Here is a 21,412-nt window from a genome sequence, read left to right on the forward strand (position 1 = left end):
GGTCCCGGATAACTGAAATGTTCACATTGCAGTTAAACGGGTCTTCATTTATTGCTCGACGCTTCCAAACAAGATTTTGCCCATTTTCGACGATGAAAAACTATCGGATGGTCTCTTTAGTTTAGAGTTAATACTATTTTTTAAACAAAGGATTTCTTTTGTGAATGGTTACTCGATGTAATATCGTTTGAACAATAAATAATTCATAGTTATTCACTCGTGACGTTTACTCGATCTAACGGTTAAATTTGTGACGGTTCCGGATAATTGAAATTTTTATACTGCAGTTAAACGGGTCTTCATTTATTACTCGACGCTTCCAATCAAGATTTTGTCCATTTTCGACGACGAAAAACTATCGGATGGGCTCTTTAGTTTAAAGTTAACACTATTTTTTAAACGAAGGATTTCTTTTGCGAATGGTTACTCGATTTAAATATTTTGCATGTTAAAATATACAGGATGTAAATATGAGAAAAATGTAGAGATACTGAAAATTTAAAAATCGAATTGCCTCCACATTTGTGAGGATACTCTGTACAAGGAGAATTGTTTCTATAATTGTTCCACAATCTGAGTATTTGTCACCGCGGAGCGGTGAAATTTTGCACATTTTGCTTACGTAACGAAGTTAAATTTAAAAGTGGAATTAAGAGAGGATGATAATATGTAGCGCGTTACCAGAAAGTGACGGAATAATGGAGGATATTAGTATGTATAAGATAATAGGATAATAGTATATAGGATTAAGAGAATCATGGAAACGTAACTCTCGCTGGCAGGATAAATGCGAAGTTTGTCCTATGTATTAAAATGTTTGCACGGAAATTATATCGCGTTATTACTGTAAACAGAATTTTAAATTCGTAATTCGTAATTACTGTTCCGTAATCCGGACCGAAAGTTTGTCGCGAATATTTCGTCGGCTCTTAATATTTATATTCGCCTAACGACCGTTCCGGCTCCACTTTATACCGGGTGGGTATGAAACTTAAAATTTCTAAAGAACGCCATCACCTTCGTCACTAAATAAAATTATATTTATTAAACGCAAGTGAAATATTTCTACAATTTTTTACATCGTGTATCAGTAAAGTATGTCTACACTTTTCTACGTTAAAAATTTGTTTACCCCCTTGGGATAAGTATTAAACTGATATAGAAATAACTGATGAAAATGCTAATTTTCCAGAGGGTTGATCGTTATTAATGTTTACTTTTTTCTTTTGTTAAAAAAAGCTATTTCTTTCGCTTGGAACGTTCAAGGGTTCGCAGACCGAAAATCTCTTTCAATATTTGAATGTCACTCGAAGCACGGGCTGCAAATGTTTCTTTACTTACATTGAACATTCATGACCATGGAAATGTTCCTGCTTCCATGGCGGTTCGATGCCTCGCAGTAGTAAGTTCCGCTGCTGCGCCGTGGCACCGGCACTTTTAAATCGAAAACACGACCCTCGACGATGGTGTCCGTGGAGCCCTCCCGAAACCAGCGGAACGTGGGCTCCGGATGCGCCTTCGCGTTGCAATTCACCGTTTCCGGTATCGTGTCCACGATGACGTTTATTATTTTCTTCGAGATCGTCATATTTTCCGGGGGAACTTGCGATCAAAAATTCATCTCCTTTAAACCTTAACTCTACATCGTCTGGATCGGCGTCGTTGCCAACCTAACTAATTTTTTAATTCTCGACTGGTATCGCGAAACATTTCAAAAATATGCTACTGAAAAATAAAAAACAATTTTACATACAATTTATCGTTTCCTCGCGACACAATTTTCATATACACTGTTTTCCCCCACTACTGCTACTTTCTTTTGCTGTTTTTAGCTTTCTTATATTTAGAATCGTGTACCGAATTACCCCTATTTTATTCTCATGGCTACATAAAATAACAGCGTAATATTATTATTTCCCCCACCACTACTATTTTCTTTTACTTAATATCATGCACTAAACGATTCTCTCATTAATAATAATTGCCGTAGTTACACAAAATAACAGAGCACAATATTACAAATAAAATAAATGCAATAGGGGAGTCAAAATACCCCCCGGAGTGGGGGGGTTAAAATTGTGTAAAAGAGAATAAAACTTGAGAAAATTTAAATTTAAAATTGCAGTGGGTTCGTTTTACCAAAATATTATTTCTTTTTTTAAGTCTTTTCGAAAGTTTCCCGTAGTCGATATCGTTTATCCGGGTAAAAACGTGCGTCAGTTATCCGGGTAGCGGTCTAACTCGTCGCACATTCGAGCGTGTACGATTTTAACGAGCGGCGTAGAATTATCCGGGAGCCCTTTATCAGTCAGTCTGTCGTTCAAGTAATCTCGCGTCGCTCGAAATCAAGAGGACTTACATTCCACGTGAAAGTGAGTGCTGCTGTTAACCCCGGAACCGATGCCATTGCTGCTGCTCTCGCAAGTGAATTGGACGTTGTTTTCGACCCTGTCTAGCTGACCGCCCGTCCAAGCGGTCAAGTTCCACACCAGGGTCGACTGGATGCTTTCGAAGTCGTTCGTTCGTGGATCGGGCGGGTGATAAACGTTCGACAGATAGTATCGATTCGTTTTTGAGAAATCCATAGGCACGCCGCCCTTCAGCCAGGAAATATTGCAAATGGGCGCGCACTCCACCCAGCACATGATGCTAACGTTCGGGGAATTGTACACGTAGCCGTGATAAGGGGGCAGTTTCTTGATAAACTCGGGCGCCGCTATTGACAATCAAAGAACAAGTTCAACTGCCTTTACCATCCATTACTCTCGGAGATAAGGGCACTACGTTCCGTCAAACTCGATTTACCCCGTTTCTGAATACCCCACCCACCCTCGCGGTCCACCGGAGTTTCGAAATTATTTCTCTGCTCGACTTTTCACAATTGTTTTCCAATTTTTAAATAAAAATTTGGAAAACAGAGGGGGTGAACATATTCGAAAATGCTTTTGTCTACTTTACAAAACTCCAAAAACAGTACAGGTCTTGTACATTTCTCGATATTTTTAGTAATTTAAGAGTTATACGAGTTCGAACAAAATGGCTCGCTCTGAATGCAAGGGTAGGTTTTGTTTAATTGTTTCTCTATTTCTAGATATTTCAGTTTCAAATTAAAATTTCAGATATCCTTCTCTTTTCGAAAATACTTTTGACTAATTTACAAAACTCCAAAAACAGTACAACAACTGTAATTTAAGAGTTAAACAAGCACGAATGAAACAGGTAACTCTGAATACAAGGGTTCTACCCTTATGGTGGAAAAATAGCAACTAGGAGTCGTTGAATGGGCAAAGTTTCACGAGAGTCTGAAAGGAATTTTTTTAATTACGAAACATTCCACTTAAGATTTAAAAAAAATAATAGAAACTACCTAAGAGACTAAATATGGAGAACCGTATGCAATTACAAAGAAACAATTGCACGGTTTTTCGTCGTTCTGTTCCCAACGATTTCTGAGCAAAAGTCATTCTCAGCCGTCTAAGCGATTCCAATATATTCACGGTGCTCTCTAACCGGTCCCAAAGTTAACGTCACGCGAAAGACGTATCGCGGATTTATTCGTACCGGGAATTAGAAACTTTTTCAAGCAACTTTACAACAACTCACCAGACACGTCGATAAACGTGGTGGCCGGGTCGCCGTCGCCGGCTTCATTGTAAGCGAGACAAGTAAAGTTCGCTTCAGTTTCCAAATTAACCGACTCGATGGTTAGGGTAGCATTGTTTTCATCCGGAAGTCTGTGAAGGCCTCGTAACCATTTGAAGCCAACTACCTTTGGTCGTCCTGGGTCCAGGACCGAGCACGTGATGGTCAATGGTCGCTCCTTTATTACCCGCTGAGGTTCGTACGAGATCGAAGCCGGGCCAGGTTTGTCTATCGTTTGCAACAGTAAAGGAAATCGTAATTTGAATTTCACCGGTTCTAGCTCGACTCCGGAATATATCCAACGTCAAACTTCTTTAAACCGAGCTCTAAAAGTACTTTTCCGGGCTCGTATGTTTTCCCTAATTTATTTCAAGTATATGAATTTTAATTGGATTCAAAATGGGTCCACTCTATGTTAAGTTAAAACTTCATATGTCGTTCTATAAACGATAGAAATGAAAATAAATTCCATTTCCAGAAATCCAGACTTTGAACACGTTTTAAGTATTTCAATCCACCGGTCAGAAATGTAGATTGAAATAGACACACGCAGAATTTCAGAATATGATATTGGAAATGCAACACAAAGGATAGGAGCGTTTCGTGTTGGGCCTGCTGGTGGATTGATCACTAAACCAGTCGAGACTACAAATGGGTGGTCGTTCGAGCGTAGCCCCCTGCTGGCGAGCGCGGGAACTGTCACCACAATAGTTTAATCTACAGTTTAGAAACGAAGTATTTGTGTATATTAAAAACAATTCTTTTCAATTTTGTAATCTATAATACACGTCTATAAGAAACGTCTCGTAAAATCCCCCGAAAAAACAGATGTTTCTAGTTCCATGCTCCGCCATTTTACCCTACATAACCTCTGTTCTACTCCTTACTGAATTTACATTATTTTTATTTTGGAAGATCGCTGATACGACTCGACGGGAGTTTTTGATACGAATAATTATTTTATCAGAGCGCTGCGTGGATGAAATTTTCAGCCCCAAGTTTGGGGGAAGATTCGAGGCGTCCGCACCTCCGAATCCTAGTAGCGGCAAAATAATTTAGATCAACGGGCTGAAAAGTCTCCCGGAGCCCGGAAAAAAGATTGGATCAAGGAATTAAAAATTAAAGCTCACAATGGACTATAACGGGCGCACTTGGCGAAAGTGGCCCCCAGCCAGCGTCGTTTCTGCCCTCGCAAGAGTAGTTCCCGTGAGAGGAACGTCCCACAGCTTCCAGCAGCAACTTGCTCGGGTCGATATCGCAGAAAATTAAAGATTCCTCGGTCGTCGTCGTGGTCGCGGTGCTATTTCTCGAGCAATCCGGAAGTTCTTTCAGCAGGTCACCGTCCAAATACCATCGGACGGCGATCAGGCTCGCTGGATTTCCAGAAACAACTTCGCAGGCCAAAGAGACGTTCAAACGGTCTGCCTCGTTCACGGGCGCCTTTGGATCCATTACCACTTCTACCACCGGTTTATCTATGGACAGACAAACAATGAAACGATAGATTATTGATACATTACCCAGGGAATCAGAATATGTTCGAAACATGGTGGTTCTTGAAGGCTACGGGGGTCTGGGGTTATTCGTGACCCCAGAATTTTCTAAATAAATGAAAATTCATTTTGTGAAATAATCGCAGAAAATGGTACTGATATGCCTTAATGTTATCACCAAAAATGATTTTACTTTATTCAATTCGTTTGTAGGTTTGGTAAGAATATTTTGTTAATTACAATGGTCTATCTTGCGTTCTTAAAAATCCAAGTTCAAATTCGAGATGCATTAATTCTCTTCAGGATTTTGAAACTTTTAATTTCCGTACAAATTTCTGTACGAACGATTTAAAAATAATTCTCAAGCGTCCCTCCATATTGAAATTTGTTTCTTTTTTGTGAAACGTGTATACGATAACTGCAAAACGGTTAAACCGATTACCATCCAAATTTGTGCCAATATTTCTTGTAACGTTCCATTTCGGCTCGCGAGCGGTTTTTCCCCACTTTTAATTCCGTTCATTGGTTATTACGAACGCGGGCAATCAATTTCGAACGAGAATCGAATTTTCAACTTTTAATCTATCGTTCTCGGGCGAAAAAAAAAGCTAAATATTGCGCGAGGTTTCCGCGAAACGGGGGGAAAAACATCGAAGAAACTTTTTCGTTCCGTTTTATTCCGATAAATCGGAAGAGTTGAAAAATCTGTTCCGAGGAATATAGGTTAGGTTCATTACCATTTAAATTGTAAATACTTCGCTGTAATTTGTTCTCTAATACATTCGAATACAATTTGTTCTTCAGCGAATGTTGACCGGTTTCTGTGAGCTTCTGCTGGTCTCTGCATGCCTTTGCTGACCACTGCTGACCATTTCTGATCTATCTGGCTATGTATAATGATTACTGCTTGCCCCTGCTGGTCTCTGCTAGCTTCAGTTTGGCCTTTGTAGCTGGCTTCTGCTGACCACTAATGACGACTCCTGATATTTCTGACAACGTATAACGATTACTACTGGCTATGGCTAGCATCTGCCTTTGATGGTCTTTGCGTGCATCTGCTGACCACTGCCGACACTTCTGAGATGATATATACGTAATAACGTAGTAACGTAAGTATCAAGAGTGATCTGCAGTGGTCAACTGAGGCACGCAGAGACCAGTAGAGGCAAGCAGAGGTTAGCAGTAGTCAGTAGCAGTAGTTATACGTTGTCAGAAATATCAGAAGTGGTCAGCAGGAGCTCCCAAGGGGCAGCAAAGGCCAGTGGAGGCAAACTGAGGCTAGCAGAGAACAGCAGGGACAAGCAGTAGCAAGCAGTAATCGTTACAGGTTGTCAGACGTATCAGGAGTGGTCATCAGTGGTCAGCAGGAACCCTCAAGGGGCAGCAAAGGCCAGTGGAGGCAAACTGAGGCTAGCAGAGACCAACAGAGACAAGCAGTAGCAAGTAGCAATCGTTATACATTGTCATAAAGTATCAGGAGTGGTCATCAGTGGTCAGCAGAGGCCAAACTACTTTATGATGGACTATACCACTGTCGACGACCAGAATGCCCAAGCTTGTCGAGAAGTAGTTCGTTCCGTACAGCGGTAGATGGAGGTGCCAAATATAATAGATCAAAAAATTGTTAGTTTCATTTAACTTTTTCATAAGCTTGTTATGTACGTTACGAGAAGGCAAATGTGAGCCTTTCTCTCTCAACCCCCACGAGACGGTCCGAAATTACTTCGGGCAGCCTCGGGGAATCGAGAAAGAGGGCATGTATCAGTTTGTCTTTGTCGACTTTACGAAACTCCACGAGCACACGTACGCGTGATTTGATATAGTGTGAGAAAGTGGAACGAGGTGTCCCCGGCGCACCCGGGGCTGCGTCTGGCATCTCTGGATCCAATCAGCAGATTGGCCGGAACATTTTTTTTATCCGCGAGGTAATCAAGATTTCACCAAGTTCAAAACAAAAGAATTCGGCAACCGTCCGGCCGAAGTTTGCTCGGGCAGAAGGCGGAAGCAACAATGGCGGAAAGGAGGCGGTTTGGAGGGCGGAGAGGTGGGGCCAACTAATTTTCTGCGTTCGAATTCTCCCCGGCCGGTTCCCATGAATTATTTGGCAGGGAATACAACACCCCCGAGCGGTATTAAGGCTTGCAATTAGAATTTCATTGTATCGCCGTCGAGCTTACGGCGACGCGATGTTAACTTTACGGGGATATGGAACGGTTGACCCACTAAACCAATAACCAGCCAAGGAGGGAAGGCTCGTTTAATCCACGACGAAACATTAACGCTCGCGGAACCGGGTCCTTTTCGTCCCGATAAACGCTCATCGTCGCTTTTCAACCGCCTCTTGCTCTTTCTTTGTCCCGATCGGTGCTGTGTTCGCACATTTTGGCGCCCGGAGCAACGACCACAGGAGCAACTCTCGTTTCATACGAGGCGTTTAAAAAATAATACAAAATTTGCGAAGCTGAATTTGTGACGGTTCCGGATAATTGAAATTTTTATACTACAGTTAAACGGATCTTCATTTATTGCTCGACACTTCCGAACAAGATTTTGCCCATTTTCGACGAAGAAAAGCTATCGGATGGTCTCTTTAGTTTAGAGTTAATACTATTTTTTAAACAAACGATTTCTTTTGAGAATGGTTACTCAATGTAATTTCGTTCGAACAATAAATAACCCATAACTATTCACTCGTGACGTTTACTCGATCTAACGGTTAAATTTGTGACGGTCCCGGATAACTGAAATGTTCACATTGCAGTTAAACGGGTCTTCGTTGCTCGACGCTTCCAAACAAGATTTTGCCCATTTTCGACGAAGAAAAACTATCGGATGGGCTCTTTAGTTTAGAGTTAATACTATTTTCTAAACAAAGGAATTCTATTGCGAATGGTTACTCGATTTAACTCTCGTTTCATACGGGGCGTTTAAAAAATAATACAAAATTTGAGAAGCTGAATTTACACTCCAAAATGAGTAAAAAATTTCGTGTAAACGGACACACATCTATGGTATTTTACTTTTTGAGTTACTAAATATTTATAATTTGAGATATTTATTTTCATCAGGACCTTTTTTTTTAAACTCGTGGTCTGAATATTTCTGTTTACCTACAAATTTGAATTAACACGTTCACTGTCCATGACCCGTATATGGGTCACACCATCACGCTATTGGATACGCCGCTGAGAGACAGGACACTGAACGTGTTAGCTTCAAAAATTGAATTAACAAAATTCCATAAAACGTTAAGTTAGACGTTTCGTAATGAATAAAAGTAATAAGATGGCGGGCGGAGAAGAAAGTCAGAAAAGATTTCGTAGTCTATTGGCGACAAGAAACCTTCCAAACAATGAAATTGCCCATTGCGTTGAATTAACACGTTCACTGTCCATGACCCGTATACGGGTCACACCACCACGCTATTGGATACGCCGCTGAGAGACCGGACAGTGAACGTGGTAGCTTCAAAAATTGAATTAACAAAATTCCATAAAACGTTGAGTTAGACGTTTCCTAATGAATAAAAGTAATAAGATGGCGGGAGGAGAAGAAAGTCAGAAAAGATTTCGTAGTCTATTGGCGGCAAGAAACCTTCCAAACAATGAAATTGCTCATTGCTCGTGGGAAGATTTATGAAACGGTTTGTGCAACTACCACGAAGACGGTGTCCCCGTTAATTAACCAACACTTACATAATACGGAGACTTCAACGATATCTTCCGATTTCGACGGCCCGACGTTATTGTCTAGAATGCATCTGTAAGAGCCTATGTCGCTGGGCGTTGCATTTTTCACAGTCAGGGCAGTTTGTTCCGTGATTCCTCCCTCGTAGTGGTCCTCCGTTAACACTAATTCCTCACCGTTTCGCAACCTGTAACACAAACACAATATTTTAGGTTATGAAGTTTTCCGAATATTTTCAGTGGCAAATGTTTTATTTGAACAATTCTGTTTTTCATCCCTTCGTTGACTCGATAGTCTTGTGGTAGAAAATTATACATCGTTTTATAATTTAAAAATATTTCATCGATACTATGAGAATTCTATGGTACAACAATTTCTGAATAGGATCGTGGAAATTTTAAAACGATCGCAAACAATGGGGTCGATTTAAGACCGTTCTCGTTCCAAGGAAAATGGCGTCTCCGTTTGCTAAGTATCCAGCTGGCTGAGCTGCTACCCAGAATTCCCGTTCCGATCTTTATGTGGAAAACTCCCGGAAAATAGGGAATATTTGCTGACAAGTTTTGGGGAAACTTCGGATGTAAAGTAAAGGTTAGAAAACAGGTTAGCGTTCCGAGAAACGTTAAGTCGGACTCCAAAATGGCCGAAGTTCGCAGTAACCTAAAGACAAACGGATAACGAAAATGGCGGGGGGGGGCTTGATATTTAAATTATTGCAAATTCCATCGATCCTACACCCTAAATAACGCAACAAAGTTAAACGTTGTTTCTAGAGGGATGGAAAAAATTAATCTCTGCGTGGAAAGGAACGTTAACGAATGAAAGCATGTTATAATCGAAAAAATAAATAAACCCCGGAACCGTCACGAACGTTGCTATAATTAATTTATGGTTCGCGTATGAAACTTCGAAACATGCTTCGTAAGGCCACGTTGCGTACTAATGAGGCATATTCGTTGGAACAAAGAGAACGCGGCGGAGGGGTTCACGTGAGGCTGAACACGGAGTATGGCGCGACTATTAAACGAAAAAGAACAAAAGCCGCGTGCACGCGTATTAAAACAGCGAGAAAATTTACTTGGACAAGCAAATGCATGCAAATATTTGTCATCTAACTATTTAACTCGCGAAAAAGCTTTTTTTACTATTTTTATTAACATATAATATAAGCAATATTTTTTACGAGTTCCTCTTTTTATAGACGCGTTTAACGTTAATACGTGCTGTAGAATGGTCGTTTGTTTCTGCAATTTGTTTTTTTTTTTTGTGGTGCTCTTTTTTTTAAAGCGTGATCTTGTTCGTTTTTGTCGAAGCGTGTCTGGCTATTTTTTGGACGAAATATTTTTCTAGGGAACCCGGTATCGAAATTCTCGCTACATGCATCAGCGTGAAATATGGTTTTTAGAGCGGGCTACAGAAATATATAATAAATCATCCCCCATAGATTCGCGCCTTCCTATTCGGACGTTTCGAGTGCTGCTGTTGAGTGATGTACGCGGATACTCGAAATCCTTGCTTGTCAGGGCTCCTACGATCTAAGTAAAGATCCTATCGTTCGGCGCCATCGCGATTTACAAGAGGAAATCAAAGGTACACCAGTGCCAAGAAATTTATCGTTACGAGCAATTTTTACAAATCCCACGTAATTACAGAGAGTTTCAGAATGTTTGAGAATTTTGAAAATGTATTTTCAACGAAAACTGAAGGCTGAGAAATTTTACAAATTTGTTTACAAACAAAGAAACAGAATTTGGGATATTTTATTTTTAATAATAACGAAACCGGTGTGGGGAAGAAAATTATTCCACGAATTAATTTGATGTTTTTGTTTGGTATCGCCGAACGAAATTTGTCGATTTAGTGCGACAAAATATATTCTTTCGAATAGTCGAATACAGTGGAACGTTGATTATAGAAAATAATAGGGGCACAGAACATTATCGATAAACGAATTTTCCCCGCGAGATCGAAAATTTGAAAAAAAAATGGCAAAATTTTATTCGAATTACGTCCATTCGAAATCCTGGAATTTCTTAATCCAGAAAATATTCGTACAACAATTTATTCAAAACCAAAGGCAGAAAATTATTTCTGATAAAAGATAATACATTTCCAAATTCTGCCCTTTGCAGATGTCTGTTTCAAAAACTGACTTCAAGCTTCGTTATTAAAAGTGTTCAATAATTTCCAGGAACAAGAAGTAAATTGAAACTGTAATTAAAATTTCATTCGCAATTTTAAACATCGTTTTGTCCGTTGCGTACGACAGAATCCATTTCCGTGAAAATGTTTAAATCCACTTTTGTGCGGAAATTAATTCCAAAATTATTTCGAAATTTAATCGCTTATCGCTACACGTTTTTAGATTGTAACGTTAAAATTCAAAATAATCCATCGTTTGTTTCGCTCACCATGCGACTTTCGTCAGCGTGGCTGGGTTGGCCTCGTAGTCGCAAAATATTAGGAAATCTTCGGTTTCGTTGACGGTGATGTTGTCTGGCTTCATTCTAACTATCGGTGGATCTGTAACAAAAGTAACGGACAACAAATTTAAGCAATTTTCGATTTATTTCACGGAGAATCCTAAATAAAATATTCCCGTAATTTTTAAAATTGTTCACAAATATTTTACAGTATTGTCAAGCTCAGCTTAGATATTAAAAAGATTATTTCTTGAGATATACACCCGGTACAATGTTTACTTTCCATTAATTTTTGCCACGAGGAATTTTCCTGCTGTTGCTGTATCTCGCGGGACACGCTATATTTCCTTTGCTATTGTCGGCTAAATTCCGGGCACATATTTTCCGATATTCCTGTGCATCGTACTTTGAAGATTTTCTACAGCGTTCGTTTGCGCGGCTGGAGAATACTTGAAACTTTTAAACTCCTTCCTGGACTTCGTTTTTCAGCGCCACGAGGGGCTACAGGTTCTCCACTTCCCCCCCCTGGAATCTAAAATCTGTCGTCGTACGAAACTTCTCCATCTTCTTTTTTCTTCCCCCCCCGATAACATTATTCGTCTCGGTTATCGATGTAAAGGAATAAATAAAAAGTCAAGTCTCCCAGCATATTCACCCCCCCACGTTCCAATTTCTGATCGACTCTAAACAAAATTAATAGAACCGCGATCGATCGTGACGTCGAAAGGGAACTGAAAACAATTTTCGTTTCGATTTCGGACGGCTCGCGACGAAAATAAAACGAAAATTTTACACAAAACAAACGCGACGGGTTTCTTTTTTCTATATTTCCAACGATATCACAGATTTGATAACTTCACGGTTTCGTTCGTTTCACGCGAGACAGTAAATTTCCATCTTCTTTTTTCTCTCCCCGGCGCAGTATATCATTCAATTTGGCACAGTGTTCTCTGACGTCATATTTTCCAAGTTGCTCTTTTTACGCGATACGTGCTCCCGCATAAAACCTTCGTGAAATAAGGCCCTCTCGACGACACTTTTTCAACTTCTCTCAGATTCGTCCTTCATCCATCGTTAATTAACTTGCCCATATTTTACAATCAAAATTAGAAAAAAATAGAAAAAAAATATGAGATGATAAAAGAGATCTTTAAAATCATAATGGAATTAGAACGTCTTTCATGCATTGTGAAAAGTAACATTTTTAGGGTCCAATTGCAAAAATAAATATTCCAGTCTGCCTTGGTTTAGGAGATGTGCGGTGGTTAGAAATACAGTAGATCCTCTGTAACGTGTTAAACGAGAATGGTCCACGACCAATGGTTAGTCTTCCAGCGGCGTATTTGTCTCTTTCCGAAGATACAGAGGGGAGGGGGGAAACTCAATTATTCGTGCACGTATAGTTCTACTATTGGTGTGTTTCTTCAGGCGTGCAATTACAAATTGTGCCATTGAAGGGCTACTTTGGTCTGTTGAATTTCCCATTCGACTATTTTTGCTTTGTAAATATTTAAAATCTAGATCGCTAAATTACCGACCATAGTATCGCTCGTTTAAAAAAAAGTAAATACTGTCTGGCAGAGACGTCTAAAGATCGTACTTTCGAATAATTAATTGGAAATACTAAAAAAACTTCGATAAAAATAATTGCTATCACAGTGACAGGGAGAACGAAATTCGGGTGGAATAATGGTGGAAAATTGTCTTTATATTTCTTGACTGGAAGAATCGTGTCAGAATCAGACGTACGAAAATGAAATTAAACTCGATTCAAGTACTAATTCCATCAAAAACTACTCCAAAACTCTAATAATTATCGGTGCTTTATTAAAGCGGTAAGATTTGCCCCGGTACCTTTTGAACCTGTTAATTAATAAAGTACCGATTTTATCCCCTTCAAAACCTAATTGCACCCTTTAACAAACCTCTCGTGTGCGTTCTCGACCGGAATATGCGGGCGTCGCGTGGCCTTTTCACCAGAAAGGGTGCGTTGTAAATTATAATCGTGGATTCGATACGCATAGTCGTACCATGTTTCCCCACAAAATTCCTAACGGTCGAATAAGCCGTCCTCAGAGCCATTCTCGAGCTAATTAAACTCGATACTGCTTTTCTAGACACTTTCTACGACTTCTTTACTCGCAGTATAAACTTTTACCAGTATCCATCTTGGATACTCACTGATCCGACCGCAGGAATTTGCTCCCGGTAGAAATTGCTTAAGTTCAAACACTCGTTAAACCTCTAAACCTTAAAGGTGAGGTCTAATAGATCCCTTACTCGATAATAGTATAACACCTTTAAACAACTTTGGTTTTCAAATCCACATTATATTCTTTCCAGTATATAATAAGAAAAATGAGTGGAAAATTATTTGGCGAAATTGAAAAATTTCAAATCATATTGAAAAAATTCTTTTAGGTTGCAAGAGTCAATTACAATCATTTTTGGTGAATAGACATTGCCCCGAAATCCTATCCACTTTCGAGAAAAAAATTCAGGGAAGGGTCGAATTTTTCGACGAAATAAAAACATTTCAAATCCTTTTAAAAAAATTATGTTTAGTTGCAGGGTTCAATTACAATCATTTTTGGTGAATAGAGATACCCCCGAAATCCTATCCACTTTCGAGAAAAAAATTTAAGGGTGGAGACAAATTTTTCGAAGAAATAAAAAAATTATGTTTAGTTGCGGGAGTCAATTACAATCATTTTTGGTCTATAGACATTTCCGCGAAATCCCATCCATTTTCGAGACAAAAATTCAAGAAGGTGGACAAATTTTTCAACGTAATTACAAAATTTAAAATCCTTCTACAAAAATTATGTTTAGTTGCGGGAGTCAATTACAACCATTTTTGGTCTATAGACATTTTCCCGAAATCTCATCCATTTTCGAGAAAAAAATTCAGCGGAGGAGACAAATTTTTCGACGAAATAAAAAAATTTCAAATCCTTCTAGAAAAATTATTTTTAATTGCGGGAGTCAATTACAATCATTTTTGGTATATACACATTCCCCCGAAATCCTATCCACTTTCGAGAAAAAAATTAAGGAAAGGTGGCAAATTTTTCAACGAAATAAAAAAATTTCAAATCCTTTTAAAAAAATTATGTTTAGTTGCGGGAGTCAATTACAATCATTTTTAGTGAATAGACATACCCTCGAAATTCTACGCATTTTCGAGAAAAAAATTCTTCGCTGAGAATTTAATGTCTGACCTGAACAGGAATGTTTCCCTGAAATTTCATAACTTTTGAACGGATTGGAGGATTTTAATATTGCAAAATACAAACAACGCGTATTAAGGGGGCTCTATAGCCCCTGAAAAATGAGCTGAAAAAATACATTGGATGTAAGGTCTACTCGTATACTTCGTATGTGGTTCTCACTCAAAACTTCAAAACTATCGATACGCAAATAAGTATATTTTCTCATGCTGAGTGAGAACCACTGTCGCAGCTGTTCGCAGATTGCCATTCTACAGGCGTAACGTTAAACTTCACGTTTCAACGAAGCCTCGATCAACAAATCGCTATTCTCGATTTTCGTCATAATTTGTCCTCTAGAAACTTCCATTAAAATTTTTCCCAGAATTGGCCAAACACCCTGCATTAATCCAGAGAAAAGACACGTTTTAATTAAAAAAAAAATAGACAAGGTCATGATGTTGGAATTGTTTCGAGCACCGTCGTCCAAGGGATCGGGAAACGGCTTCGCGGCGTTTCTATTTCCATTGATGGCGAGGAGGGGTGTGCAGAGGGAAATGCGTCGTCTGCGGAACGTCTGGGATTAAAACAACGCCAGCGCGGATGGAGAAGTCCTAGGAAACGCCAGGGCGCAGGTTCGTCCGCGTTCCGAGATATGTTTAAACGCGGCAGCGCAAAATGCCGGGGCATAAAACAAAACTCCCCGGGTAAGTACGTAGTCGCGAGAGTGGCGTGTCTAAGGGGAGAGAAGTTGGAGCCGCGCCAGCTTTCGAGTTTCTCGTTTCCAATCCGTAGATAGCTTTCGGGGTGCCGTGGTACAAAACGAAACTTCCGACAGTCGGTCCGCGACGTAACTGGAAACATCAACGAGATGTACCGGGGCGTGCTATCTATCTTCCTTTTTCCTATCGCCGCGTCGGGATCTTTCGGTCCACGCGCCCGGGTAATTGAAAGATACAAGAAGTTCCTTATAAGCGGGTACCGGGGATCATCGAGATCCCCGTACGTACGGGATTTCACGCTTTCCGCGACGCGTTATCGCGAGATCGGCCGCGCGGGGAACCCCTTATCGATGGAAAGCGTAGTTAAGAGGGCGCTGAAGTCAGATTTTTGATCGTGCACACGCGTTCCTTTGAATCCCATCCAACCATTCAGCTCGAGAGATTCCGCGCGTTGCTGGGTTATTTCTTTGGACGCGTTTATCTTTTGAGAAACATCTACCCGGAATATCCGTTTGGATTGTTGTAACGAGATATGTGGCATACGATGATAACCGAGAGGTAAAGAAAATGGTTTCCTTTAGCTTTGGAAATTTATTTCCAGACATTGTTGGTTATAGTTGCATGATACTTTATAGGTTTAATCTGCACATTGAAATACTAAATAAATGAGAAAATGGACTCCATGGAGAGAAAACAAAATGGAGTATGTAAATTTTTATATACAAAAGCTGAAGATACAGGGAAATAGTGAATAGATATGATGGGGTAACTGAAAGGAAAAGGAAACGATTTCTTTTTGCTTTGGAAATCTTTTTACAAACTTTGGATTGGTAAATTGTTGGTTATAGTTGAAAGATTTTTAAGTGTGATTGTATAATTTGGTTGGCTTCGATTCGATACTTGATAAGGTTTAATATGCACACTAAAATACTAAATAAACAAGAAAATGGACTCCATAGAGTGAAAATATGGAGTATGTAAATTTTTATACAAAAAGATGAGAATACAGAGATATAAATGCATTCTTTTGTCTTTGGAAATTTTTTTTGCAGACTTTGGATTGATAAATTGCTAGTTATAGCTGCATAATATTTGATAAGTTTAATCTATACACTAAAATATTAAATAAATGGAAAAATAGACTCCACAGAGTGAAAACAAAATGTGGTATGTAAATTTTACTATACAAAAGACGAAAATACAGAGAAACAGTGAATAACCTCGTTTCCAGAATAAAAATTGTGCACCAATCGTCCAGGCAGATTTCCAAGGTGCGTGACTGTGACTATGACTAGCAGTCTAATCATCATTCGAGTCATAAAGAAACGAGTCCAGGAGACCAGAGAGGATTCTGGTGGGCGTAAAGAAGTTTTCTCTTGGGTCATCTTTCCCGCTGGAGTTTAATACGACTCCTTCAAGGATAGGACCCCGAAGTCTTTTAATCCGCCAAGCGACAAGATTTTTTCAGACTTTATTGGATCGCCGAGTAACGGATAGATACGAGATCAGAGATACATTATCCTTCGATGGTGACGAGTTCGAAGCCAAAAGTGTCATCCCAACGCTTTTAATAAATTTAACTATTTAAAAAACATACGTTCCTGAAAATTGATGAAGTCGAGAAAAAAAATAATAAAATTACAAAATACGAGACCAGAGATACATTATTCTTCGATGGTGACAAGTTCGAAGCCAAAAGTGTCATCCCAACGCTTTTAATAAATTTAACTATTTAAAAAACATACGTTCCTGAAAATTGATGAAGTCGAGAAAAAAAAAAATGAAATTACAAAATACGAGACCAGAGATACATTATTCTTCGATGGTGACAAGTTCGAAGCCAAAAGTGTCATCCCAACGCTTTTAATAAATTTAACTATTTAAAAAACATACGTTCCTGAAAATTGATGAAGTCGAGAAAAAAAAAAATGAAATTACAAAATACGAGACCAGAGATACATTATTCTTCGATGGTGACAAGTTCGAAGCCAAAAGTGTCATCCCAACGCTTTTAATAAAAACTATTTAAAAAATTCACGTTCCTGAAAATTGATGAAGTCGAGAAAAAAAAATAATGAAATTACAAAATACGAGACCAGAGATACATTATCCTTCGATGGTGACGAGTTCGAGGCCAAAAGTGTCATCCCAACGCTTTTAATAAAACTATTTAAAAAACTCACGTTCCTGAAAATTGATGAAGTCAAGAAAAACAATAATAAAATTACAAAATCTTGTCTATGAAATAGATTTCTATTTTTCGACTATTAGATTCGTCTTGGGTATTAGAAAACCTTTTTCTGCAACTCTAAGGCGAACGTAAGGTGACTCTATTGTTTCCTCGCCCTGTAATTCTCCATCCTTTTCGCGTTACGGAGCCTCGTCGACCATTGATCTGCTTCGTTTAATTGAAACTATGGTCGCGCCTTTTGTCCACGGTGAAAAAGCAAATTGGAAAGCGTGGAGCAAAAAAGGAATATATACACGCGTGCGTAGCGTAACTTAATTCCGGGTCGACTATGTTCGGCGTTGATCGAGCATCGCAAAAAATTCGATCGAAGAATGTCAAGAACGTTAAGTACTTTTATTCTTTCGGATAGCTAAGGCTAAATTAGAGTCGACTATTTACGACCTATTTGCTCCTCGAATCGTTTCCCCCTCTCCCCAACCCCTGGAGAAATTTCCTTTTAATCGTACCTTCTTGTATTTTCGTGGCAGATAAACGTTCGAGCAACGATAACGACAATGGCGGATCTAAAAGCCTTTTCCTTCCTTATTCTGCACGAATTCAAACCTATTTCACGACACTTGAATCCCACTGTGGCCTAAATAATTGTTTTTTTTTTAACTCCTCCAGAAGGGTGTCCCTTAATTTCAGATTTATAATAATTTGAAGAAAAAAAACAGAATTAAATATAATTTTTGGAAGCTCCCTCCCTCCTTAAAAGGGAAAGAATTCCTTTTGAAAATTGAATCCTTCTGAAACACGTCGTCGAAATTTAATAATAAACGTCGCTATTATTTGCATATGTAGAGGGTGATCCAACCGTGTCGTAACGTTCTTCATGGCGAGACGGTACTCGTTTGACAAAATGCTTCGACTATCGCGTCATGTGTACGTTAAGAACGATAATTTATCTGGGAACATTGCACTTCTTCTTCTTTATTGTGCACGCCACCCTCCTCGTTACAGCCATGACTTTCTGCCGTGGTAGACATTTCAAGCGTAAGAAATCGCTGTTTAGAAACAGTCAACTTTAGTAATTTGATTTGTAAAATTTAAAGCTGTTTCGAGACTCCCTGCTTCAACAAATGAAATGGCTACTTCTTCCTTTGCGCGTATAGAGAATTTTACGATTTTGTTGGCTATCTTGGAACATCGAAAATAACAAACAATCGGCAATTTTTGATATCTGGATGGAATACCTTCTGGTTTGATATATATTTTTTATTAAAATCGAGAAATGAAAGAAATCGGGGCGTCGAATCTCGGACCGATACCAATATCTCCCCTTTGTTGCATTCCATAAACGGTGAAAGTAATATTAGAACGGGTTTTCATTACTTCGAAGAAATCAATATTCCATTTATTTACGAATATCGTGAAAATAATGGATTGAAATACTTTTTCAAATATTTATATTTCTTTTAAATAAAATTTGCCCAGCTTTGTACGAGTTTACTGGGACGGCGTAACAGGGGGTATTGTAAAATATTCACCAAAAATGATTGTAATTGACACCTGCAACGGAAAATAATTTTTCCAAAACGATTTGAAATCTTTTTTTTCCATCGAAAAATTTCACACGTTCTCGAATTTTTTTCTCGAAAATGGATAGGATTTCGGAGGTATATGTATTCACCAAAAATGATTTAAATTGACCCCTGCAACCGAAAATAATTTTTTCAGAACGATTTGAAATTTTTCTTATCGTCGAAAAAAGGCATCTAATTAGATTTTCGGTAAAGAATTTTTTTCTCGAAAGTGCGTAGGATTTCGGGGATATGTGTAATGACCAAAAATGATTGTAATTGACTCCCACAACCGAAAATAATTTTTCCAAAACGATTTGAAATCTTTTTTTTCCATCGAAAAATTTCACACGTTCTCGAATTTTTTTCTCGAAAATGGATAGGATTTCGGAGATATGTGTATTCACCAAAAATGATTGCAATTGACCCTCACAACCGAAAATAATTTTTCCAGAACGATTTGAAATTTTTTAATTTAATTGTTAATAACTTTTTAACGAAGTCTCCATCAACAAATTAGTATTCTTGATTTTTGTCTTATTTTGACCTCTAGAAATCTTGAAATTTTTCCCAGGGATGGCCAAACACCCTGTATAGTGTGTACGAAGAACACTGGTAGAAATATTTAATTCTATGTGGAATATTGACGAAGTCTATATCGATATTAATCGAAGAAAAAGCGACGTTAGAGATTTGTAAAGCACACGTCCCGTGCTTCCGCGTAAAGAGAAATATAAAAGGGAATTGGGAAAAGTAGGTTCGTTATGGCGACTGAACGGAACCCGAAAGTTGTACTTACATAAAACTTCGATCGTCATCGTCTCTTTCATTGGTTCCAGGTTGTCGGAACGCGTAACCGAGTTCTCAGCATGACACTTGAAGGTTCTACCGTTATCGTACTCCGAGGCGGTAAAAGCCAGATAACTTTGAGTTTCCGACGTGCCATCTTCCTGCGAACAAAAACCATCAAACGAACGTTAAATTCGCGCGCCAACGTGTTTGTTAACAAGCATTTCATAGCGATATAAATTTCAGCTTTTCTCGCCAGACACATATCCACGTACGAATAGTAAAATTTAACTAAGAGAAAAGAATCTTTACAATTTTGAACACCGAAATTTATTTGTTTTCGGTACACACAAATATATAATAACATATATAATATATATATTTTAAAGCGTTTATAAGGTTTGGAATTGCAGTCGCGATCTAGTCTCAAATTGGGCGCCATTTTGGCAGTTTGCTTTGGACCCCGTAAGATGGCGCTGCATATGAGTCGAAATTAAAATTGAATTTTTAAGCTGAATATACATATATATATAAAGCTGATAAATGTATATATATAAATTTAAGCTGAATATACATATATATATATAGCTTAATATATAAAATATAAATATAAAATATTTAGCTTAAAAATTCAATTTTAATTTCAACGCATATGCAGCGCCATCTCACGAGGTCCAAAGCAAACTGCCAAAATGGCGCCCAATTTGAGACTAGATCGCGACTGCAATTCCAAACCTTATAAACGCTTTTAATTTATTATACGGGGGATTCAATAATAGAGATTTCCAATGCACCTGAAAATAGTTCGACGCGTAATTTATTAATTTCTTAACGAAAGATCGCATTTTGTAACCGATCCGGAATCGAGCCCGTTTTGCAGAACGCGACTGCTCGCGGCGGTGCGTTTCATATTTCTTCGGAATTCAGTTTCATGCTTCGCCGGGAGAAACGAAAGCTGTGTATGCTTTCCAGCGTACGCAAAAGCGCCAAAAAAAAAGAAAAGGAAGGAAGAAAAAAATATACTGAGGCTACAAAAAAAAAAATGCCAGAGAAGCCGCGCAATCGGAGAGCACAATGTTTGCGAAACCATCCGTTTCATTATTTCCCGTTTTTTCGTCCCCCTACCCCCTTCTGGAACGCGTTGCGGTTGCTTCGTAATCTAGTCTCGACGAGAAAAAATATTTTCATCCGAATAATAAAGAATTAATCGGCCATTGCGCGATCAGTGATCGTTTCTAGATTTTATCTGCTTCGAGCACTTTTATTCCTCGTTAATTAACAGAAATTATTTGTGATTTATGAAAAATTGTACAATTTCGTTCGACTGAAATATTTCATTTTAAATTGAAATATTATTATAAGATATAGAACATCTTGGAAAATTTTTCAAGATGTCTTCATCTTTGGAAATGTTTGTTTTTTTTTTTTTGTGAATGGGGATTGAGAATAAAACAGAGGGTTTCGAGAGTCTCGGGCACCAAATGTTTAATGGTAAGCTCAGAGTGTTCAGGAAGTCGTAAACTATGATTTTTAGAGCGGCGAAGCACTGCACGCCGCACGCGCGCGCCAGAACGCGGAACTTTCAAACAATTAGCCGCGCCAGGCTAAGTTCCAAGAATCTCGTGACAAAACTGTGGAAGGGCGAGCAGGAATCTCCCCTGGTCTATGTAGAATCACTGTTATATTTTCGTGCA

General features: G+C 38.7%; 1 protein-coding gene across 3 annotated transcripts in view; it reads right to left on the reverse strand.

The window, feature by feature from the left end:
- Nucleotides 1-21,412, reverse strand: part of LOC122397473 — a 484,513-nt gene that overhangs the window by 54,369 nt on the left and 408,732 nt on the right. For all 3 annotated transcript variants that reach the window (XR_006259108.1, XR_006259107.1, XM_043396627.1), the window contains exons 7-13: nt 19,729-19,879; nt 11,234-11,345; nt 8,831-9,009; nt 4,773-5,117; nt 3,604-3,870; nt 2,360-2,716; nt 1,342-1,602 (exon numbers count right to left, since the gene is read on the reverse strand). Coding sequence is in view for 1 of the 3 variants with exons in the window: in XM_043396627.1 (XP_043252562.1) it covers nt 1,342-1,602; nt 2,360-2,716; nt 3,604-3,870; nt 4,773-5,117; nt 8,831-9,009; nt 11,234-11,345; nt 19,729-19,879 (1,672 nt within the window). In the remaining 2 variants the exon portion in view is untranslated. The remainder of the gene's footprint in view (nt 1-1,341; nt 1,603-2,359; nt 2,717-3,603; nt 3,871-4,772; nt 5,118-8,830; nt 9,010-11,233; nt 11,346-19,728; nt 19,880-21,412) is intronic.

Source organism: Colletes gigas, unplaced genomic scaffold, assembly GCF_013123115.1.
Source record: "Colletes gigas isolate AHSC1104 unplaced genomic scaffold, ASM1312311v1 Colletes_gigas_Sc00009, whole genome shotgun sequence".
NCBI classification, from domain to species: Eukaryota; Metazoa; Arthropoda; class Insecta; order Hymenoptera; family Colletidae; genus Colletes; species Colletes gigas.